Source organism: Cryptomeria japonica, chromosome 10, assembly GCF_030272615.1.
Source record: "Cryptomeria japonica chromosome 10, Sugi_1.0, whole genome shotgun sequence".
Taxonomy (NCBI): domain Eukaryota; kingdom Viridiplantae; phylum Streptophyta; class Pinopsida; order Cupressales; family Cupressaceae; genus Cryptomeria; species Cryptomeria japonica.
Window position 1 is genome coordinate 287,874,330 of NC_081414.1, and position 25,639 is coordinate 287,899,968.

The 25,639-nt window shown below is 38.6% G+C and overlaps 1 protein-coding gene across 2 annotated transcripts in view; it reads right to left on the reverse strand.

The window, feature by feature from the left end:
- Window positions 1–446: 446 nt before the first annotated feature.
- The window catches only part of LOC131034293 (uncharacterized protein At5g50100, chloroplastic), a 300,132-nt gene continuing 274,939 nt past the window's right edge, over window positions 447–25,639 (reverse strand). For both annotated transcript variants that reach the window (XM_057965759.2, XM_057965758.2), the window contains one exon: window positions 447–763. In XM_057965759.2, coding sequence (XP_057821742.2) covers window positions 722–763 — 42 coding nt within the window. In that variant the 3' untranslated portion in view covers window positions 447–721. The remainder of the gene's footprint in view (window positions 764–25,639) is intronic.

The following is a 25,639-nucleotide window of genomic DNA, read 5'->3' on the forward strand; positions in this document are numbered from 1 at the left end:
AGCGTATTGAAGAAACCACCTTGGGAACTCCACTTTGTGTCCAAGGCAAAACCAGCCAGGCGGCTCTCCAAGAAACTGAAAACATGAATTGGACAATGGAAAATATGGCCTTCAAGCTGGGTGTAGGCAGTTCCTCTCCTCCTATAGAAGAATAAATGGATTTTTTATAACTGTTTGTTTGTGTCTTGTTCTCTGGCCTTTTCGCTGTAATTTGGACTCCTTATCTTTACTGTAATTTTTTTAAGTTTCGACAAATGAAAATATAATTTTAAAACTCAGTTGGCATATTTTGATCGGTTTGATGATTGGATCATGCTTGCTTTCAAATACTTAATTTACTTTTTATGCCAGATAATGGTTTTAACGATCACTTCCAAGATCTCAAAGGAAACATCTGACTATTTACTGAGATTTCATAAATACAAATTCATTCGTTTGCCCTGAGATATTCATTTGTAAAGTGATTGATGGAAAAAAAAAATATATACAGTCACTCTCCAAAATCCTTAAATCACACATGAGCATATTGGTAGATGCATATTTTCTAATGCAAATATAGTCCCATTGATATTAGAGCCGAATTGTTATCAAAGAAAGTCAAAATAAAGCAAATAGTCCTGTAATATGCCTTTTCTTGTTCTCATGTACAACACGGTCTATATACAACAATAGTGGATCATATTTTGTTTATATTCATTATCGAGTTTTTTCTAAGAGTAGATCAATTCATACGACAACGGCCTTCATCACTGCATGCCTCATCCTGTAAATTCAATTAAAAAATTAGGCAATTTACCCTAGAAAATGAATTGTCGGAGTCACATGAAAAAAAAAAAACACAATATTTGGAAGTTTGAGAACTAAATTTTGAAATCTACATCACATAATCTACTTCATAGGTAAATAAACATTGTAAGCGTAACTTTTTAAAATTCAATTCTCTCTGTTCTATATTAAGAATACGAATATCTTGACAGTTGTAGCTATGTTGCTCACGCTTATAACTTCGAGAAAGCATTTTACCATATGAATTCGTAAGCCGCAGTCATACCCAATGATAAAATGTTTTAGTAAGTTTTATTTTATACGAGCGTAAAAAAATGCAAACACTGGTTCAAGTTTAAAATTCTAATGATAAAAGGAATAACGATATGTTCAAAGTAAAGTTTTGAGTGGAACAATAATATTAATGGTTACACTTCGTAGCATGCATCACCATATGATGTTTTGATTTTTAGATTGGTTGCAATGTAAACGTGAATCTAATTGAGGAATTGGTTGAGTTGAGTCCTTGGCCTGAATCTAATTGATTTTGAGTTGAATCTAATTGAGGAATCTTAAATTCCATTCTTATACAAAGTCAACCTAGAGGCCTTTAGAAAACCCACGGACTTCGTTATCTTGCCACTACGAGGTCTCACTCTTCATTCTTATAAAATTCAATCCAACTAAAAAAACATATAGGGAAAAAAGTAAAAACACCAAATAACTTGAGTTGCAACTGAAAAATACTAATATTATCCTCGTACTTACATGACATTCATTCCATTTTATAAAAGTAAATCTATATTAAGGATATGGAAAGAAAGGTAGAAACAATGTTGAAAAGACTAGAAGAAACATATACAAAAGAAGGTAAAAAAGCAACAATTGAATTGAGTTGCAATTGAGAAATACTCTCCCACATATTCAGCTGACAAGCATTCTATTTTTACAGAAATCAATCTATATTAAGAATATGGTAATAAATATAGAAACAATGTTGAAAAGATTATAATAATCATTATGTTTCCACAGTTTACAACAGTGCTTAAAATTCTTTCGGATATAACCACATCAACATTTTTAGAATCAATGTTTTGGATCACACTCTATGATATGTCATCAGGAAAAAGTAGATTGTAGATAGTGCTCCTTATAAGAATGAGGGATAGTATGGAGTAAAAAACGAGATAAAGAAAACCATAAACATAGAATGAAAATATGGTTTAAAAAAAATCAAATAAACTCATTCCATACTGAGGATATTGGAAAGAAAGGTAGAAATACTATTGGTGTAAGGGATAAAAGTGCACTCTCGCCGCTTTGTTTTATGTCACTTAAACGCATGGTTGCAGCACTCAATTCAATTCATTTGGTTCACTAGTTGACCTAGAACTTGAACCTGTCCCTCAAATATGTTTGATTCATCCCCTTAAAACATGATCTGTCCCAACCTATAGTGCTTGAGCTCCCTAGACTTGGCCCAAACTGCAGTCCTGTCCCTTGGATGGTGCTGCATCCTTGGTCTAGTCCTCCCAATTCGAATTTCAATCTCTTGCATTCCTAAGTTGACTTTACAATAATAAGACTCATTTGTGTCATCTAGGACTTGTGTTTAAGGACACCATCTTAGGTCATTTTAATCTTCAATTATTATTGAAAAGTATCAATGTTTAGTCAAATCAGTTTCAATGGAGTCCAAATTTGCATTTTCTACTAGACAAGTTTACAAACTTTGTACATCAACTATGGGGATTGACTACTATCAAGGATGCCAACAATCTTCCCTTTGTTTATAGTAGGCCTCCAAAGGCACTTTTCAACACCACCAAGTTTCTAGATACATAAATAGGTATAGACAAATGAATATCTATGTTACCCTGAGTTTCCAGGACGGGGGACAGGTTTTTGGGACATTTTTTTTTCCTGGAACAGGGGACAGCAAGGGATATATATATATATATATATATATATATGAAATTTATATAACATTGTAATATATATATATATATATATATATATGAAATTTATATAACATTGTAACACAGTAAACAATCATCATAGCAACTTAATAACATTTATAAATTAGAGTATTGATTCTAATTCTAATAACTCTTTCACTTCTGAGTCTACGACTTCACGTTTTCACCAATATTATTTTGATTTTCCTAAGCACTGCCATGAACTCCTCCTGTCTGCCAAGCAATGTTCTTATTTTTTTTTGTTTGGGAAAGCATTATGATATCGATATTATATTATATTAAAATAAAATGAAATGGAAACAAAACTATATAAAAAAAATTAAAAAATTAATTGCTTACCGAGTTTGACAATTTGTAAATAATTACAATATTTATTATTTATTAAAAGTAAAAAAAATTTACTCGCTACGATCATGGATATTCTTAAACAAAAAATTAATTGCTTTCTTAATAAATGTTTTTAATGGCAGCGTCTGAAAACTAAAAATAATTTTTATTAAAAAAAAATGTTTTTTAATTGTCCCTACCGCTGGAAACGGCTATCCATCCCCGGGATGGCTAGGGGACGGCTTGGGTGTCCCCAGCCATCTTGGGGACGTTCAATGGTCCCCAGAAAAAGTGTTGACCGTTTCCGAAACCGTTTCGGGGACTTGGGGACGACTTGGAATATTTTTTATTAAAAAAAAAAGTTTTTTAATTGTCCCTACCGCCGGAAACGGCTATCCATCCCTGAGACGGTTAGGGGACGGCTTGGGTGTCCCCAGCCATCTCGGGGACGTTCAATGGTCCCCAGAAAAAGTGTTGACCGTTTCCGAGTTTCCGAAAACTTTCGGGGATCAAGGATGGCTTGGAAACGTTTCCGACCGTCTCCAAGTCCCTGAAATGGTTTCCGTTTCCGGATTGTGTGCCTTAAGGCTGGAAATGCATTTCTGGGTAACATTGATGAATATCCAAAGGTCAAAATGTATAGTTGATAGATCCATGTAGTGTAAAAGAATTGTAGGACTCAACTACAAGCTCATCCTTGGCATCAAAAGTTTCAAAGGATCCCCATCATAGAGTCCTTGATCATTGTTCTACTATCATATTGCTATTTCTTGTTTTTTGTTGCAATACCTTACTCAATCAAAGGGTTCAAAATCTACAACATGTCATCAAATTAGATAAACTCTCTAGTCCTTCTCAAATATCACTATCTCAAGTACACAAATCTCTATTTTTTTTACTTGTTTCTTAGATCTAGGTTTAATTCAATTAGAATCAGACACTAGATCCATTTTAAGGTGCATTATTTTTCTCACATAAATTGGTGAGTGTTGAAGTTCCCTCACTAAGAGCCAAATTATTTTAGCAGCCTTACCTTCTACTTGTTGACTCAGGAATTGTGATACGTGCATTCCAAAGAAACCCCTCATGTACCCTTCAACTTGACAAGTTTGAAGCTTGGTATGCCCGAGAAGTGAGTGTCGAGCAAGGGGGAACCAATGCTACCAAGCTTCTATCTATCCAATTGAATGTGGTATTCTAGGCAAGGGGATTCAACAAGTATCATCCCAGTCAAACTTTTAGTTTGTAATTGATTGTGCTCTTATTTTGTTCAGAAGTCATTCTGTCTACTGTGTTTTGCATGTGTTCAAAACAAACATTTCCAATCAAACACCACACTTGAAACTCGTAAAATTGAAATTGCACTTTGCATACCTCAATTTTGTCCAACAGTCAAATAGTGCAAACGTCTGCATGATCTCTCGTAAGACCAAAATCCCTAACAGGAGATCTACATCCTGTTGGTGTTGGCAATAAGCCACACCCGGACCGACAATGGACTGGTCCAAGATGTCATGTCCCCTCTTTAGTATGACATGACACTTTACGTGGATTTGCCTATTCCAGACTCTTGTAGGCAGATGGTTGTGGTGAGAGAGTCATTTTGGCGTTTATTTGGTGAATGGATGGCTCATTATGCTCTTGGAGACATTATATTTTATTATTTGGGGCCAAGATGTTATATTTTTAAATTGAGGTGCACTTTTTATTTTATGAAGTAACTTTTTATCTAAAAAGTGCAATGAGGCTTCTAGAAGATTCTATTATGGATACTTCTAGAAAGACTAAGAGGCTTCTAGAAGATTCTATTATGGATACTTCTAGAAAGACTAAGAGGCTTCTAGAAGATTCTATTATGTGTATAAATAGACCCCATGGGTCTCTCATTTGGCATCCAAGTTTATTTTTCTCTAGTGCATCTACTTGAGCATTTGTGGAGCTTGAAGGTCTACAAGTATTCAGCTGAATCATTGGGAACGATACCTCCCAAGTGATTGCATAACAGAGGGGGTGAAAGATCCTCTGAAGGGTTGCTCTTCGGAATTGGTACTCAGCCAATTCAGGTGTGCTTAATTGGAATACTATCTTGTCAGGGTTCGATTTAGAGATCAGTTGCAAACTTACATCTTTGTTCATGTATCAATGAATGTCATTGTCTATCTTAGAAAGTCTGAAATAGTGATCAGAAATTAATTGCAACAGTTGTATACTTCAAACTCCCATATTTCTGAAGCATGTATGACATCTATTTGACATAATGTCAATTCTAGTATTGATGAAAAATTGAGTTGTTCCCTTGGTAGTTAAATTGATATATGTTTCCTATATACTTTGCAAATCAGTAAAGTGCTTAGTTGTAGATTGTATGTAACTTGTTGGACAATATTCCTTGAATCAAAATCATCAATTCTTCCATACATAAGCAAGGGATGCTACAGTGGTATCAGAGCGGTTTCCTGCCAGCCTGATAGGGTTTATGCGGTCACCGTACAATCAAGTTTACAACAGAGGTAGCAGGGCTCTATTTACACCAGGTAAGGACATGGGTGATAGGCAATCACAAAGCCCACCTAGAAATAGGAGGGATGATGAGATTATGCAACGTTTGGAACAAATGGCCACAACCCAGGATAGAACCCTACAGAACATTGAAGCTCTGATGCGCCATTTGGTTAGGGGGAATAGGAGAAATGACCATAATGATGACCGTGATGACAGGAGCATAGCAGGATCACAACACGAACAAGGAACACGATCTACCACAGCAAATAGACCTACACGTCCTACATTCTGTCCGGAAACACCACCACCCACACCTAATGATTTGGAAAGAGATATTAGAGATGAGCTCAGACTGGCAAGGCAAGAGTGGGAAGATTTACCAGGATATGTACAGAATGGGTGGACTTTTGACAGGTATCTGAATTATAGGGCTAACAGACAGAAATAGGTGGAAAAACAGAGTGAATTGCAACAGGTCACTAACAAGTTGACATTACCCACATTTGATGGAAGTGGGAAAATGACTGCTCGGGCATGGATTCATAAAGTGGATACCTTTTTATCTTTGAAGACTATGACAGAATTCGAAGCACTCAAGTATGCCACTTTACACCTGGACGGGGCAGCTCATGATTGGTGGATGCACGGCATGATCACGTTGCAGCACAATCAGGTAACCACTTACCAGGAGTTCGTGGATAAGCTGATAGAAAGGTTTGATTAGAAGGATCCTGAGGTATATTTCCGGGAATTAGCATAGCTCAGACAGACAAGAGGTTTAGAGCAGTTTATTAATGACTTCCAAAAGCTTGCAGTAATGGTACCTGATATTTCAGAGCGGAGGCTAGTCATTTTATTTACAGAAGGGTTGATTGAACCACTCAAGGGGTGGGTTAAGGCCTTTGATCCTCTCACATTACAGGAAGCCATGAAGAAAGCTCGTAGCATGGAACTTGCAGCGCCAGCAAATAGGTTTGGTTCGAAGGGCTCTTCATCATTCAGAGATAATAGAGGGGGATTCAACAAAGGTAAGGAAAAGGTTGATGACACAAAGGGCAAGTCAGCTGCACCTCTGGATAGGGAGACACTTAATGACTTGCGTAAGAAGAAGTTATGCTTCTTTTGCAAGGGTCCCTATGAGTTTGGACATGACTGTCCTATGAGGCCTAAGGGAAAGGCCAACAGGGTGATGTGGGCTTATTACGAGGGCTCAGACTCAGATAGCTCAGAATACCATGATCCTGATGATGCAGAGCAGGAACAGGAGGTAGATAATGCTGAACAGAAGGAGGAACCAGAGGGACATCTATCTAGTATTCAGAGAGAGGGATCTTTCAGACTTAGAGGTGTCTTGGCTGGACAGAAGGTTATTACACTATTAGATATAGGTGCCACGCATAATTTTATTGATGCACGCTTTGTGGAGAGACGTGGACTCATCACTGAGGAGTTTGAGGGATTCAGAGTTAAGGTGGCTGATGGATATACACTTCGATGTGACAGGATGGTGTGTGATCTACCCCTACGCCTGAACAACTATGAGTTCAAGGCGGATTACCATGTGGTCAACATGGGTGACATGGACATAGTACTTGGGATGCAGTGGCTACATTCTTTGGAGGAGGTTACCCTGAGACTGAAGGATATGGAGATACGATTCGAGGTGGATGGCAGGACTCACGTGCTGAAGGCTATCCGTAATGGTGATATCAGGACTATCTCATTTAGGCGGATGGAGAGATTAGCCAGGCATGATGATATAGAGTGGGCGGCAATATGCACCTTGATGCCTCCCCAAGAGGGGTAACATAAGACTGAATATCATTCGGATATTCAGAAATTGAGAATCAAGTATGAGAAGGTATTCAGCGAGATTCCACCAGGCAGGCCACCAGACAGAGGCATTGAGCACATTATCGAGCTGGAGGAAGGCGCTAAGCTTGTCATGATCACACCATACCGGCACCCAAAGCGACTCAAGGATGAGATCGAGAGGACCATCAAGGAGTTGCTAGCAATGGGACACATCCGACCCAGTAAGTCACCTTTTGCATCTTCTGTTGTTTTGGTTAAAAAGAAGGATGGTACTCTTCGGATGTGTATTGATTACAGGGTGTTAAACAAGAGAACCATTAAGAACAGATATCCTATCCCACGCATTGATGAGTTGATAGATGAATTGCATGGGGCTTGTTATTTCTCAAAGATTGATTTGAGATCAGGATATCATCAGATCAGAGTGAGAGAGCAGGACATTGAGAAAACTGCTTTCAGATGTCACTATGGGCATTTTGAGTTTGTAGTCATGCCTTTTGGTTTGACTAATGCACCTGCCACTTTCCAGTCCACGATGAACAAGGTTTTTCACCATCAACTAAGGAAATTTGTACTGGTGTTCTTTGATGACATTTTGGTATACAGTAGATCATGGCAGGAACATCTTGAGCATCTGGAGATAGTATTGAGCATATTGCAGAAGGAGTCCTTGTATGCTAAGGAGTCCAAGTGCGATTTAGGCATGACTGAGCTTCTATACTTAGGACACATCATTAGTGCGGATGGATCCTGAAAAGATCCGCGCTATTGTTGATTGGCCTCCACCAGAGAACCTTACACAGTTGAGGGGGTTCCTTGGTCTATGTGGTTTTTATCGCAGACTCGTCAATGGCTACTCACGGCACGCAGCACCCATGACGGCTTTGTTGAAGAAAGGGGCATTTGTGTGGACTCCGAAGGCACAGGATTGTTTCTTGAGATTCAAGGAGATAATGACTACATGCCCAGTTCTAGCACTGCCTGATTTTACGAAGCCATTTGAGCTTCAATGTGATGCATCGGGAGAGGGAGTTGGTGCTGTACTCATGCAAGACAAGCACCCTATTGCTTATGAGAGCAGGAAACTTAGGGGGCCTGAGCGATCATTTAGCATTTATGATAAGGAGATGTTGGCAATCATGCATGCCTTGGCCAAATTCAGACAGTATCTTGTGGGCAGCAAATTTTGTATTAAAACTGATCATAACAGTTTGAGGCACTTTTTGGGACAGCGGGACCTGAATGATCGTCAGCAGAAGTGGGTGAGTAAGTTACAGGCCTATGATTTTGATATCACATATGTTAAGGGGACACAGAATGTTGTTGCAGATGCTTTATCTCGTAGGCCACACCTCACTTCTATGATTCAGATATCAGAGGATTGCCGACACTTGATTGTAGCAGAATATGCCAAAGACACATGGGCCTCTGATATAGTGGAGGGGACAGCGATTGACACCAGGTACACTCTTGTAGATGATTTGATCATTTACAAGAACAAAATTTACTTAGTCCCAGAATCGAAAGTGAAGCGGTTGATTTTGAGAGCACTCCATGATTCACCTACAGCAAGCCATCCCGGGTATTTCAAGACTTACAGGTTAGTTCGGGAGCGGTTCACTTGGAAGGGGCTTAAGGCTGATGTTTTGCAGTATGTGCGTGAGTGTCTTGTTTGCCAGCAGAACAAACAAGAGCACACTTATCCAGCAGGGCTCCTACAGCCACTTCCTATTCCTGACAGGAAGTGGGAGTGCATCTCCATGGATTTTATCACGGGCTTGCCCAAGGTCCAGGGGCGTGATTGTATCTATGTGGTGGTGGATAGGCTGACGAAATATGCTCACTTCTTCCCTATCACTACTACGTACTCAGCAACTCAGGTGGCAGAGGTCTTCTTCAGGGAGGTTTTCAGATTACACGGTTTGCCTCAGAACATTGTGAGTGACAGGGACAGCCGCTTCATGAGTCACTTCTGGCGGGAGGTATTCCGGTTGTGTGGCACTGAGCTTACACCTAGCACCAGTTATCACCCACAGACCGATGGTCAAACGGAGATTGTGAACAAATGGGTGGAAGGGTATTTAAGGAATTATGTGGCAGCTCAGCAACGAGCTTGGATCAGATTGATATATCTCTGTGAGTATTGCTACAACACTACATACCACATGACCATACAGATGACACCCTTCAGGGCACTTTACGGTTATGAGGCACCCAGTTTTTTGGATTTAGTGTTGGGTGACAGTCGAGTACCTAGTGCAGGTGAGTTACTACAGGAGAGTAAGGACATAGTTGCGACTCTCAGAGACAATATTGCTAGAGCTCAGAACCAGCAGAAACAATATGCAGACCAGAAGAGGACTGAGCGCAGTTTTGAGGTGAATGATATGGTTTACCTCATGTTGCAGCCATACAGGCAGTCCACTCTCAAGAAGAGTGGTGCAGAGAAACTCAAGCCACGTTACTATGGACCATTTAGGATTATCAGGAAGGTTGGTGAGGTGGCTTATGAGTTGGAGCTTCCCGCAAATAGCAGAGTGCATAATGTATTCCATGTGTCACGCCTCAAGAAGGCGTTGGGTCAGAGTGTGGTGCCTTCTGCAGTATTACCTCCCTTGGATGATGAGGGGAAGTTGATCTTGGTTCCAGAATCCATCTTGGATAGCAGAGAGAAGCAGCTTCGCAGGCGAGTGATCAGAGAGTACCTGATTAAGTGGAAGGATCTACCTGTTGAGGATGCTACTTGGGAGGGTGAAGCCATTCTGCAGCATCCTGCATTGAGATTGCTTGAGGCCAAGCAATTTCAGGAGGGGCGGACTGTCATGTCCCCTCTTTAGTATGACATGACACTTTACGTGGATTTGCCTATTCCAGACTCTCGTAGGCAGATGGTTGTGGTGAGAGAGTCATTTTGGCGTTTATTTGGTGAATGGATGGCTCATTATGCTCTTGGAGACATTATATTTTATTATTTGGGGCCAAGATGTTATATTTTTAAATTGAGGTGCACTTTTTATTTTATGAAGTAACTTTTTATCTAAAAAGTGCAATGAGGCTTCTAGAAGATTCTATTATGGATACTTCTAGAAAGTCATGGATACTTCTAGAAAGACTAAGAGGCTTCTAGAAGATTCTATTATGGATACTTCTAGAAAGACTAAGAGGCTTCTAGAAGATTCTATTATGTGTATAAATAGACCCCATGGGTCTCTCATTTGGCATCCAAGTTTATTTTTCTCTAGTGCATCTACTTGAGCATTTGTGGAGCTTGAAGGTCTACAAGTATTCAGCTGAATCATTGGGAACGATACCTCCCAAGTGATTGCATAACTGAGGGGGTGAAAGATCATCTGAAGGGTTGCTCTTCGGAATTGGTACTCAGCCAATTCAGGTGTGCTTAATTGGAATACTATCTTGTTAGGGTTCGATTTAGAGATCAGTTGCAAACTTACATCTTTGTTCATGTATCAATGAATGTCATTGTCTATCTTAGAAAGTCTGAAATAGTGATCAGAAATTAATTGCAACAGTTGTATACTTCAAACTCCCATATTTCTGAAGCATGTATGACATCTATTTGACATAATGTCAATTCTAGTATTGATGAAAAATTGAGTTGTTCCCTTGGTAGTTAAATTGATATATGTTTCCTATATACTTTGCAAATCAGTAAAGTGCTTAGTTGTAGATTGTATGTAACTTGTTGGACAATATTCCTTGAATCAAAATCATCAATTCTTCCATACATAAGCAAGGGATACTACACAAGAGGGGCCAGTAGCTCAGTGGTAGAGCACTCCAACAGTGTATGGAAGGTCCTAGGTTCGAGTCCTAGCTGGTCCATGTCTCAACATGGTATCAGAGCGGGTTCCTTCTGTAGAGCCTAACCGCTTGAAGGTAGATCCTATGCTTTTGAGGGAGCTTGTCGCTTCAACTTTAGAGGAAGCTTGACATTTCAGCTTCAAAGGGAGCTTGAGGAAGCCTAAAATTTCAGCGTCAGAGGGAGCTTGGCATTTCAGCTTCAGAGAGAGCCTAACATTTCAATAGAGCACTCTAGCAGCGTATGGAAGGTCCTAGGTTCGAGTCCTAGTTGGTCCATGTCTCAAAATGGTATCAAAGCCAGGTCCAGGCTAGGAGCCCCAAGCACACGAGAGGTGTGGCTAAGGGGGGGTGTTGGTGTTGGAAATAAGCCACACTCGGACTGACGAGATAAGTTCCTCTAATGATTTAAAAATCCTAGATCCTATGCCATCATACACTCCAATTCCAATCATACCCACTCTAGAGAGTCCCATCCAAAAATGCTTCCCCATGATGTCAAAACATGAACACCTTCCAAGAATCCCCCATGCATATGCAAAATCCTATCCCTTCCTTAGAAGTGGCTCCATGTGAATAGGATAATTTGAAGAATGAAGAAACAAGTCCTATCATAAATCAAGATCAAGACACCAAAACTCCCCAATCCCATCCAATGGTAGACCAAGATCCTATTTCCCTAGAATCCCATGATGATCCTCTTATACCTTTTGCATTTCTTCCAAGATGATCCCCTTTCATCTCAAGAGCTAAGAATCCTTCCAAAACCTATTCCTAATTCACTACCTAAGAAAGATCATGATGCCTCTTCCACCTTTTCAAATAATCCTATTCAAAATGAAGAGCCAAACACCCTTTCCACTTTATCCAATGGCCCTCTTCCATGTCAAAATCAAAGTATCCCTTCATTTCCCTATCATGATCCTCCATGTCCTCCACAAGATTCCATCTCCCAAGATGAGCATATCATGCCTCCATATCCACCTAAAGATCCCATCATTTCTCTTAGTCCCCCTCATGACCCCAACATCTCTGTGCAAGTTGTTAATGAACCTTTTATAGGTCAAATGAGTTCCTCCACTTCCATGGAGTCCAGTCTACTTTGTGACCCTATCATTTCTTCCGTTCCGTATCCATCTCAAAATGGATTCGTGTCTTCTTCCAAAAGCAACGAGTATCCCATTAGTCAAAGGATTAATCAAGGCAAGCAGTCAGGCCTTCACGAACAAGGTACGTCAGAATCCCTCCATATCAAAGCAAATCCTGATGGTCACGGTCCTAACAACAAAGATGACTTTCAAGATGTTGGTCCTTATTAAATCCCACATCCCTTTATCTTAGTCCACATATATGCCTACCCCTTCATCCCTTCCATCCATTTTAAGTCCTTATACTCCTCCAACCCTTATTTAGGATCAACAAAGGCACACATTTTTGAGAACCTTACCACCATCTACTTATATCAACCCATCCAAAAGGCCTTCATATCATTCCTATCCATCCATGAATTACATTCCCTTGGGAAACAATTTGGATGCCAAGCATAAAATCCACAAGTCTAAAAATCCACATGCATTTAAAGATCAAAATGTCTCATCTAATCAACATGTAAAAACAATGCAAAATGTGATCCAAAAAGAAAAAAGAGATGTGCAAAAGGCCACAAAGGCCCATTGAGCAAAAGAAAAAAAATTCAAAAACCATATGGGTTCCTAAGGCGCTTGTAGAAGCAATGCATTCCAAAGAACTGCAAAAGAAAGAAAAATAAAAAACCATGTGGATTCCCAAGCGACTCCTCGAAGCACAACATCCTAAGAAAAAATCAGAGTTGGCATCCAAGATTGCTATCCTTGCTTCTAAACCTCTGCAACCTTTCAAATCCATTTCGGGTCCTCATGTTACAAACACCATAGCTATTCTTCCATCAAAATCTCAAAATCCAAAATCAGCTTTTCCTCAATCACTCCACCACCTCTCAAGGTGTGTGCCAATGTTGATCTTGCTAGTGTTTCCATCTAGCCATGCAAAATACTTCCAATATCCCATCCATTATCCAACACCTCTTTTTCACCCTTCCATCCCTCTTATCCAATCCTTTGCATAAATCTTTACCCTAGTTCCATCTGTGTGCATCCATCATCCTCCATCAATCCCTCATTTACTCTATATCCATACATATCCCTTTCCCACCTTTGATCTTGACAAGGTTAATGACCTTTGCAGGCTTTGTGTGTCCTATCTATTACACTTGATCCACACCCTTCAGCTCCTATCCATTTTTTAAAATCCATTTCTTGCTTTCATCCTTCATTACCACCTTTGATCTTGCTTATCCTATCCAGATCTATCCTTTGATCTTGATCAAAATTAAGGACATAAATGCAAAAAAACCTCTTGACATGTCCATTCCTTCAGAACACATGACATTTGTTACATTGTATCCTTGCTTTATATTACTATATCGGGTCCTTGCTTGAATTAACATTTTATCCTATTGTGAGATAGTCCTTGAAAATCGCATAAGCTTCCTCCATCATTCACTTATCCATTCTTGTCCCATTAGTTCATTCACCCACTCAAAATCACTTTTACCTTGCTAGAGACTAGGGGCAAACATTAAAAAATCATAAAAGTCCTAAAAAGTCTTGAAAAAATCTTAAGAGTCCATAAAAAGTCCTGATAAAATCTTAAAAATCTTAAAAAGTCCTGAAAAAAATCTTAAAAATCATAAAAAGTCTTGAAAAATAAAATCTAAAAAATAAAAACATTTAAAAAACCCTAAATATCATAAAATCTTTTCAACAAAGTCTAAAAATATTTCGAAGACACAAACACATTGTACAAAGCACAATCAAAACATTAGACAAACATAACAACATCCTATTGACTTGTCAAAACAAGCACGATAATTGTACAAGAATCATTTTCGCTTGAAACGTAATGTCTATTTGTTTGATCATGTCTTTTGATTGTTTCTGATTTTATCTTTGGTGACATGTCTTTTAGCTTTTCCAGGATGTCTTTGACTAGATGGGGTATGTTCACTTGTTTGCTGCTTGTGGATTGTTCCTTAGTAATATGTTGACTTGTCTTAGGACATGATTTTCTAAGATCATCAAGAACATATGGGTCTCATGTGATCTAGGGCATTCCTTGACTGTCTGATGTGTCTTCCTACATGCAATGGGTATGACAATTCATTTGGGTTTGTCATATCCAGATGAGTTTATCCTTTTGCCATAATAAGCTCAATGATGATTTAAGCACTTTTAAAAAAGCACAAGAATTCTCATAGCCTTCATATCCTCTTTCTCATCATCCACTTTTCTCATTGCTTTCATCATTTTCATCACTTTCTTCCACCATCATCTTTTTCATTTTTTATCTCAGAGAGATCAATCAATCACTTTACCCAACTGATACATGTCTCTTAATCTCTTTAACAATTGCTTTATCAGATCAATCAACTTGCTTCTTCAAATCTCATCGCTCCTAGATCAATCAATCAATCGATCATTGGATCACCTTATCTTGCACTAGCATCAATCCCTATCAGCTTAATTAGCTCAATCGGCTTAATTAGCTTATCAACCTAGCTATACTTATCATTTCCATCAATTGTTTAGCTATGCCTCTCAGTTGTGCATCTCAACTTAATCTCGCACAATATCAATCATCCAATTATTTTACCGTAATCTATCGAGAGATCAATCTCTCAAGGGGGCATATCATATCAATCATCATCCTTTCCAATATATCTCTGGGGCATATATCGGTTGATCTTTTTATCTTTGAAACAACGCGATAGACTGCATTGTCTTAAAGAGGGGCAAAATGTAGACACATAATTTTTTTCATTAAAACGTCCTCTTAATTAATCTTAATTTTTCCTACATCATCAAGTGGATCCATTAATAATGTTCATTCCTCATTATTTCATTATTCTCCATTATACTATTCATTATATCAATATAATTATCCATATCATTATTCCGTTAAATCAATAATATATTCATTTTCCATTATTCCATTAAATCCATTTTATTCTCAAACCCCTCTCATATCCACTTCATCCCTTATTTATCATTTTCCATATCCATCAATTACACTCACCTAATGCATGTGGGACAAACATCCCCCACTAATCTTTTATCTCACATTCGTCTTGAAACTTGGATTCCCCCTTGAGAACATTTATAAATACCTTGCTCCTCATTTCTAAACCTGGCAAGTTAATCCATCGTTTGCATCTTTCGATCTCTTGCACATTTTACATATCACGTCTTGCATCTTTCAATCTTTCTCATTTCCATACATAGTTAGTTCATTCTTGCATTCATCTCATAATCTCCATTCTCCATAGCCTCTTATGTAGTGATTTTGAGAGCATCCATTTTAAACACAAGATCTTGAAAAATAGGAGTGCAATGGAGGCAAATTCTTGTTAAATGCATGTGTGCATATTGTTTGTTTTGCTTTGCATGTACTTCATTGTCTGATATTAAATCATTTTGAATCTTGACTCCATAAGATCTCAGATCTGATTTCACCATCCACACCTATCACATAAATTGGTGACCCTGTATGGTAGAATTTTTTGACTTTCTATTTTCAAACTATAATTGTGCTATAATGACAATTAAATATTTATGTACAAACACTTACATCTGAAATATGGTATTGAGTTTCAACCAAAATGACTAAACTTGAAAGATCCACATCACACATTCATATCGACTTGCTTATCTAAACTAGTTAGAATGGAATTTCATTCAAATAGATCATTCAATGATTTACAAAGATTTGTTGCTTCAATTGTTTGCTGATAACAAAGATTACAATGATCACAAATATATTTAGAATCTAAAATGCACAAACATTGAAATCCACTAAGCTTAAAGTGTAGATGCAACCTCTACGTGAAGTTGTCCTTAGAAATCCAAGGGGATTTTGCCCTTTGAACTACAAAAAACCAATGGGGTATCATCGATTGATTTCTAGAATCTAGAACATAAGAATTTTCATCGTCATATGGTATAGGTGAATACAAGTTCTCTACACTACAGTTTAGGATTTGTTCATGTGATGTCCAAAGATGATCGAAACTGATGTAATTTCCCACTTTATATAGAGGTTGGAGGCCTTCAATGGCCACATTCATGCTGAGAGTTGTTAGAAAGTTTCTGTAATAATCACCCTATATTTTTTTTGAAAGTAACTTCACCAACTGAAAGTAAGATGCAAAGCAACTTCCTTCCCCCTTTCTGATCACCTAGATCCCAGTATGGGTGTTCTGGATTACAATCAACTGAAATGCAATGCTGAAAGAAAAGCATTAAGAAACAAGCCAGCCAATACCACTTATTTAGTGGAGTGCATATACATTACAAAAAATATAAAAAAGCACCTTCCACTTAAGGGGCATATCTGCTTATTCAGTGAGAAAGATCATAGGCACATCCACTCATCCAATGAGAAAGCTTACGAAATATTGAAATGTAAAAACAAGCTTCTTCCACTTATACAATGGTGAGTGATTATAAGAAACTGCTTATTCAGTGGGGTAAGTACATCAACAAATATCAAAGCAATTCACTAGTGATACTACCATCTAGTGTTACAATGGAATACATGAATTAGAATGATGGCTTTTGGTGGTAAGACCATCCAAAGCATATAGGAATAGTACATTGGCATCATAACCATCAAAATAAGAAGATCAACATGCTGATGACAAGTGTTGATTTAATTGAGAACTGCTGTGACACCCGACAATGGTGAAAAATAACATGTACCTAACAACCCAGCTATGAAATGGCAATGTGATACCTTGATTGGATGAATAGGAAGGCTGGTACAGATCTGAAAATGCACTAAAAACAAGCTGCTACAGGTCTGGGTAGCAAGGAGGATACCTGAAAATCTCTAACACACATCTTACACCCAAGCTGCAAATTTATTTGTAGCACTCAATCACTTCAAAACTTGCCTAAACATTTCTATTGGAAAGATATATCAAACTGTCATAATAGAACTGAATACACCCTGAAGACTGCTATACTGAATTTACGTAAGTCTGAAAACTTATGAGTTCCTCCAAAACTAGAATTTGCATTGTAACTCGTAAAGATCTGAAACCCATCTTAAACATCCTGACACTATACATGAAATATAACTTAAAATATAAGAAAGGAAATACACAAACTTATACTCAAATGTTTATTTCATGTATGGCATCCTGTAACAATGATAGCTCCACAAGTACAACTCAGATTTGAGTGGATTGTCTTCAAACAAGCTAGGCACCTTAATCAATGGGGAATGCTTGGGATAGAATCCTCACACCATCCTCTAGGTTGCTCATTAATGGGATGTCCAAATCCCAAACAAAAATCACACGAATGGACCAGCTATGAATGGTACGACCCAACAATATCAAACTCTTCCAATCGCCCTCTTATTTCAACAAACTCCAACAACCTAGAATTCATTAGTCATTTTGTGATTACCCAACATAAGTTTCATCTAAGATATTTTCTTTGTGCAAATCATGGTGAATCCATCTGCAACCATAACATTAAATCCTTCAAATTCCTCTACCTGAAGCCCTCTCCTAGCCACTAGGCTGTCATTAATGAAATTGTCGGTTGCCCCACTATAAATCAAAATAGTAACTCGTTGCCCTTGTAAAACTCCTTTAACTTTGAATGAGTGATATGTAGGTGCACTTGGTAGGGTAGTGTTGATGGGGAAATGTAGCACTTCCGTCAACGTAGAATAAAATGCACTGAGTACATCCTACTCTCTCTTACATAAGGAAATCCTGTATGCCCTCTGACTGTCCAAACAAGATAACCTCGAGGTTTATAATGCCAGGTCATGACTAAGCTTAGAATAACTCAGGGCTGATGTGATTTGCTGGTAAACATGAGGGGACTTATGCGTTTGACGAGGGGGTCTACATCCGGTATGGCTATCTGGTGATGCTTCAGTCCTCAAACTGGTTAAGCAAAGAGCAAAGGGGATAGGGCTAAGAGATCCTAGGGACAATGATATCAATGGTTGATGTTGCAGATAGACAAATTTCAAATTAAACTAGTTCCTGATCAGCTAGAGATAAACTCACAACTCCATAGGAATAGTGCAAGCTCCAAAGGGGAATAAAAGATTTTCAGACCATGAACATTCATTTGGATACCCAATTCTGGTGCAATCAAAACAAACATTCACAATTGAACTAAGAGCAATAGGCTCAGACTAACCATGCACAAAGATTTACAATCAGCAAACCTTAAATGGTATGAACCAAAAATCTATTAGATATCCTCACACTTCAGCATTAAAATCACTGAACACTAACTAGTTTGATGAAAAGAAAGCACACAAACAGTAGAAAGCAAATGGAAAAACACCGTGCTTCAATGCTTTATTCACTTGCTTCAATTGTCATTACAACAATTTCTATCCAATAATTCCTACTCTATTTTAATTTACTTCTAATTGCTGCTACTTCTGTTTTCTACAATTCTAACTATCTAACCCTCTAAAATTCTAACCATTTCTAATGAGAGAGGCACTAGCCTTTTATAGATTTTACATTGTAGATCAATGGCTAGGATTCAATCCATCTGATGGCCCAACTTTGACCTCTAAAAACCCTAATAGCTTTTAGGTTAATGATCCCAACAACCATCAACCACCTTTTCAGCTACTTTCAAACTATCTTCAATTAATCCTGCTAAAAGAAAAAAAATGCATGGGGCTCAAGACACAAAAAGGCAAATTTGGTAGCTGGGTGAACTAACTTTTGGCCCTCTCTTGAATTGTATTAAATTGGGCCCAAAAGCTGTCATTTTACAATAAGTTCATATTCTTGTCACTTCAGCTGTTCCTTTTTGTTTCTGCATGCTCCTGTAGCATTTTTTGTGTTTGCCACTGTCTTCTAGAGCCTTGGGAATGACATCACTTTGGTCTTCTGCACTGTAGTGGTGGTCCTTATCCTCATGCTTTGTCTTTGTCTCTGCAACGCGTTCTTCATTGGCATTGCTCTGTGATCATAACTTTGATCTTGTGCGTTGCATCTTCATCCTCTAGCTTGATCACAATCACATCTTCAGTCTGTGCTCTAGGTTTCCTCTTGTTGCCTTGTGTGGTGGTCTTCGTCTCCCCAATCTCTTCATCCCTTGGGTCTCCTCTCTGTGATCATGTCTTTAATCAGTGCCCCAGATTGTACTATTGTAGAGATTTCTTTGTCCCAAGCATCTCCACATGGCCTCCTTTGAGCTCTTCATCCCGCATGGACACATAAGTTCAAGGATCAATCATTATTTCATTTAGTCATTCATCCTCACTATCACATTCCTTCTTATGTCATCACTCATTCTTCACTCATCCCCCAAAGGATCACCATTTGATAGAATTTGGACTTCAAATTGCCCCTTAAGCACCTAACCTTTAGCACTTGAAAGAGTACATGGCCAAGCTCGGGATTAGGAAAGGTAAAAACTAAAAGGAATGAGACTCAACCCACATTCTTGTACAAGCACCAAGTTTGGAGAGGATTAGGCAGCAATTTGGTGAAAGCAGGACATTTAAGAACATTGCCTAATCCCATTTCCCATGCTACTACCAAAATTTTGATTGGAGGGTGAAAGTTCGGAGTTAACTTCAGAGGTACGAAGCCTATTTGGCGTAAGGCTGATCTGATTTAGTCTTCAAACACTGAATTTGTTGGGTGAGAGAAGTTCGAACTTTGGAAGCCCATTTGGGAACAAGGGTTGACCTGATGTTAGTGAAAATGCCGAACGTTGCAAGGTAGGGCCAGAAGTTCAACCTAAACTTCGGCACAAGGAAACAATTCAGGATTAGTGCTAGTGCTAGTGCAAGTACTGAGCTTGAAGATGGAATTCAAGTTTCAAGGAATCCAAACTTTGCCTTTCCTTGGCCTCTTGTTGGCCATTTGGTGGAATTGATTATGTGTTGCATTGATGCCAACACTAGCTATTTGGATGCTTTACTGACACCCTTCTGGTCCCGGTAGGTTGAGTGGTTTCTGGTTGATTTGGATCCGACATGATCCAGTAGACTCCGGTATAGTTTGGTGATGGAATTGTCTTGTTCATGATACTCATGCTCATATTCAGTCAATTGGTTTTGGTTTGGTGATCGGATGCTATCCCGCTTGCTTAGAACCTTGGTTTCTGGTTCCGACGAGGGTTTTACCAGCAGAGCTTTTGATGAAGATCTTTGATGAATTGCATAAGTGGTGTTGGTGCAGCTTCTGGTGGAGTTTCAGGATGCTGTTGGTGATCATGTTCAAGACTTGGCGGATGGAGATCATTGCTGTAGCGTGTGGACCTATACTAGGTTTGGTTGATCTAGGTTATGGACCGGCTTTAATGTAACGTGTGGATTGGACCTCTCGATGTATTTCCGGGATGTCTTATGTGTTGGATATTATTTGTTTGGTCTAAGGCCGACATGGTTTGTAATTATGTAATTGGTTTATTATCTGGTGGCCGACCTAATTGTTTATGGTCGAAGGTTTGTATATATAGATGTAAGATCACACTGTAGATCATCATGGTTATGTTAGAGGTCATGGTCAAGGAATGTGATGTGCGAATAATGTAATATCATTCAGGCAGAGGATTTGGTCGATCATTGGAGATCGAATTGGGTGTATGTAAGAGGATTTAGTCCTTCAGTATTGAGCTTAACTGGAACTGTACTCAGGCATAGGAGATGCTATCTTTTGCAGTTCAACACTTCTCCGGATTGTAGTCTGGATTTCTATGTAGTCAGTGAGGCTCCTTTAATGATGAGCAATGCGCTCTAGGCTGTTGGCCTTCCTGCAAGTGCAGGCCCCTTAATTGTAATTCACATACTTACTACAGAAGTATTATCTGACTGTGGGTAGGATTCCCACCGTGGTTTTTCCCTTTATCGGGTTTTCCATGTACAAATCTTGGTGTCTTCTGGATGGTTCTTATTCTGTGATTATTGTTTATGCTTAATTGGTTTAACTGCTATTTCGGTATTAATGTTTTGGGTTCCGATATTAAAGTTTAAATTGCTAATAGTTCCGGTAATCTATGACAACTGATTCACCCCCCCCCCCCGCTCTCAGTTGTCTTCTAGTTATTTGAACTATCTAACACCTCTAACCCTCTAGGCATATAGATTTCATGTTGTTCATCATTTCCCTTTGCATGCAACCTTGCTGTCAATGTTTATGACTGCAAAATCTGATCTCGGAAGCAAACTTGGGATGAACCTTGGTCTAAGGAAGAATTTTAGGAATAGGCTAAATCCCATTCACTGTGACATCACTGAACATTGAGATGAGACTCAGGTTTTAAGGGAGAATTTCGGTGAGAAACCCGGGGTTGGGAAAGGTGTTTCGATGAAGATTTATTCCAAATTTCCATGCTACAACCGAACTTTGTAAGTGGAAGATAGAACTTCGGTATAAATTTCGATAGTAGTGTTGTGACGTTTTCACACATCGCCCCATTGCAAATGGGGACCCATGTTTTTTGCTTTTTAGGGTTTGTTTTTCTAGGTCTTTTAGGGTTTTTTTAGTTGGCCTTTGCATTTTGAGTGCTGTCGGGAAGATCAATAGGATAGCAGGTCCTGCTGGAGTGAAGTCCTAATCCTGAAATTTGGCTAAGTCTAAAAGTCCTGATCTTGAAAATTTGGCTAAGTCTGAAAGTCCTGATCCTGAAATTTGGCTAAGTCTGGAATGTCCTGATCCTAAAATTTGACTAAGTCTGGAAACTGAAAAACCTCAAAAAACTAGATTTTGCAATATAACTCCTGGAGGTCTGAAACCACTCTCAAACATCCTGAAAGTATATATGGAATATAACTTAAAGTATACTTAAATGTTATATTCCATAAAAATTATCCTGATAGAGAGTTCGAAAAGTCAATTTTCGCTCCTGTCCTTCACTGAGGATCCAGAGCGAATTTCACTCCTGTCCCTCTCTAAGGGACCAAGGCGAAGCGCTCCTATCCCTCACCAAGGGTCCAGGGCGAAAAGGCTTATTTGAGTCATTCCTGACCTTGTTTGGTCAAATTGAAACATCAAAGACACAATGAAGGACGAAATGAGCATGATAGAGCATCCAGACTTGACAATGAAATGATGAAGTTTTTTGCCTAGAAGGTCAAATTCGCTCCTGTCCCTCACTGAAGGACCAAAGCGCTTTTCTTTATATGCACAATTTTAAACCTTTTTTGGACATTAACTTTTATTCATAGCATGAAGTAAGGTGAAATCTTCCCTAGCAAAAGAATTTCGAGATGAAAATTGTAGTGATTTGGCCTTGAGGACAAAAATCGCTCCTGTCCCTCACTGAAGGACCAGAGCTTGATTTTCAAATTTGCACTGTTCTTGCAAGATCAGGGCAATTTTATGATTGGAAGAGATCAAGGAGGGCATGTTTTGTCCATTGAATATAATTTAAGCAGTCTACAAAGGAGTAAATCAACCCAAATGACAAAAAGTGCTCCTGTCCCTCACTGAAGGACCGTGCCACTTTTTCAAGTTTCTCCTATTTGTTTGATATTTTATGGCAAAACTTGACTTGGATGGGAAGAACGAAGGATGTTTTATGCCTTGGACGCAATTGAGAGATTTAAAGAACAAAAGGGTACGCCAAGATGTCAAAAGTGCTCCCGTCCCTCACTGAAGGACCGTCCCTCTTTTCTAAAAATACAAATTTCTTGCAAAGCCAAGGCAAGTTGCGTGATTGAAATGAATGAAAGAGGGCAAGATTCATCCATTGAAGATAATTTGGAAGACTAGCAAAGGACGAATTGGCTTAAAAATGAAAAAGTGCTCCCGTCCCTCACTGAAGGACTGGAGCTTGAATTCCAAATTTGCATTATCCTTGCAAGATTTAAGTGATTTCGCGATTTGAAGAGGTCAAGGGAAATGTGTTTTATTCGTTGAATATAACTTGAGTGGCCTACAAAGGAGAGAATCAACCCAAGTTGCAATAGGCGCTCCTGTCACTCTCCAAGGGACCAGAGCGATTTTCTCACAAGACAAACTTTTGGCAAAAGAAAAGCAAGTTTTATATTTGAAATGAATGAAAAGGGGCGTGATTTATCCATTGAATATAGTTTGAGAGGCTAGCAAAACACAAGTAAGCTCATAGTTGCAAAATCGCTCCTGTCCCTCTCCAAGGGACCAGAGCGAAATCTTCAAAATGCCTAAGTGCCTAACATTTTGAAATGCTATTGCTTGTTGCCAGGACTCAAGATGAAGGGGGGAATGATATTCTACGTCTAGAAAGTGATTCAAGGTTGATACGATTAAGAATTTGTGCAATAAACTAAAAGGCGCTCCTGTCCTTCAAGTCAAGGACCAAGGCGATATTCATTAAAACAATCATTTCCTTCCAAGACCACGCCAAGGCAAGGTTGTGCAAAGTCAGAAATGCCTTTAAGAAGATGGTGAACAAAGAAATTACCCCAAGAATCAATAATCTTAGGCTCAAATACAAAAATCGCCCCTGTCCTTCACTGGAGGACTAGGGTGAAAATGCCTTAAGGCAAGCTCCTTCCAAAGATCACATGAATTGAACTTAAAGTTCCAGATAAAATGCCATTTTGAACGTCAGGAACGAGGTTTTGAACGTAAAAAATGAAGGATGGAGGACAAAAATGCAGGAGCGCTCCTGTCCCTCTCCAAGGGACCAGAGCGAAGTTATCAAAATTCATTATTTTTTGCCTTATTTTAGCAAATCGCACTAGATGCCAAGTTCGCCAAAAAAACTTCGAAATATTTTTTAAATTTTTTTAATTAAATTGGCATTTAATGAAAATCGCATAGCATTTAATAATTAATTTTGAGCCTTGGAAAATCGTTTTTTTTTTAATTGAGGCATTTCAAAATTAATTATTATTAATTTAAAAATTTAAAAAGAAGAGCGCTTGAGGTATCATTTTTTTTATTGCTTAATTAAGTCGGCCTTCTCCTTTTATTAATCTTTGTTTATTTTTTCCACCAAGTCGGCCTATGGGGAGGTGAAATTGTGAGCGCTCTATATATTTGGGGTGTGTTTTTCATTATTCAAATCATTCACTCATTGTTTCAAGTGCGATTTGGAGAAGCAAGGAAGGAGGTGCGAAATCTAGCTTGTGTGGAGCGAATTTCTACCAAGTGTGGAGACTAAGGAAGGCGAAATTCATCTTGAAGGCTATTGGAGAGGCGTATTTCTTGCTAGATTGGAGGATAAATTCCAGATGTTTTGAAGGTGTTGAAGGCTAGAGGAAGGTGGAGTTCTTTGCCAAGCTAAAGGAGGTGCATTTTATCCAAGGGAGAGCTTTGATCTACACTTTGCCTAGCAAAATTCATCTATTTTTACATCATTTCTTAGAGTTTAAAACTCAAGAGGAGGTATGGCGAAATCATCTTGACACCCTTATTCAAGGTTTGATTTTTTAGACATTTTTTGGAAAAATCTAAGTATTACATGGTTAATTAGGAAATGATAACTCAAGATTTATCATGAGGTTTCCTAAATTAAAATCTTGAATCTTCCTTTTAAAGTTTAATTTTTAGATTTCAAGATATATTACTAATTTTGAAATGTTGTGTAGGTATCAAGATGGCAACTTCAAGCTCGAAAGATCTACAAGTCGGAAGACTCTCCTCAAGGAAAATCAAGCCAGATCAAGGACGATCAAGCAAGGACAAGGACGACCTTCTTCGATCCAGTCTAGCATTGACAAGGACGGCCTTCTTTGGACTAACGTCATCAAGGGCGACTTCTCCAATCCAGTATTCCAAGGCGAGGTACATCAATCATCCTGCACATCAAGGACACAAGAAGTTAGAACAAGGGTTCGTTGAAGAAGCAGATAGTACCAGATGAATTAATTCAAGCTAGCTTCTCAACAACATCAAGTTGAATATCTACCAAGTTACAAGTGTCAGACAAGGTGGCATCCTAGTCATCACTTCTCCAATCAGTGTGGTCCACCTCAGCATTTCCAAATTCAATGTACCTAACTCATGGAAGGTGGCACAAACTTCGATGTACCTACCCCAGCTATCCATTGGTGGAATTTTCTAGAGAGGACATGTGTCCAAGTAATACAATTTTATCATTGGTCAAGCATTAAATGTTATTTAATGGTTGTAACAAACCCTAATTAGGGTTTTCATTGTTGAATCTTGGCCATTGATCTCGAATTGATCTAAGCCATCGAATTGTATTGAGGGCACTATATAAGCCCTGGCATTTCATTTTGTAAAGGCAATTAGCAATAGTTAGAATATAGTTAGGAATAGTTGGAAGCAGTTAGAAGATAGAGAGAGAATAGCAATTAGAGTAGAGTAGAGAGAGAAGGCAAAGATTGTTGCCAAGATGTTGTTGTAAGAGACTTGTAACTTCATTGAAGAAATGGTGAAATTT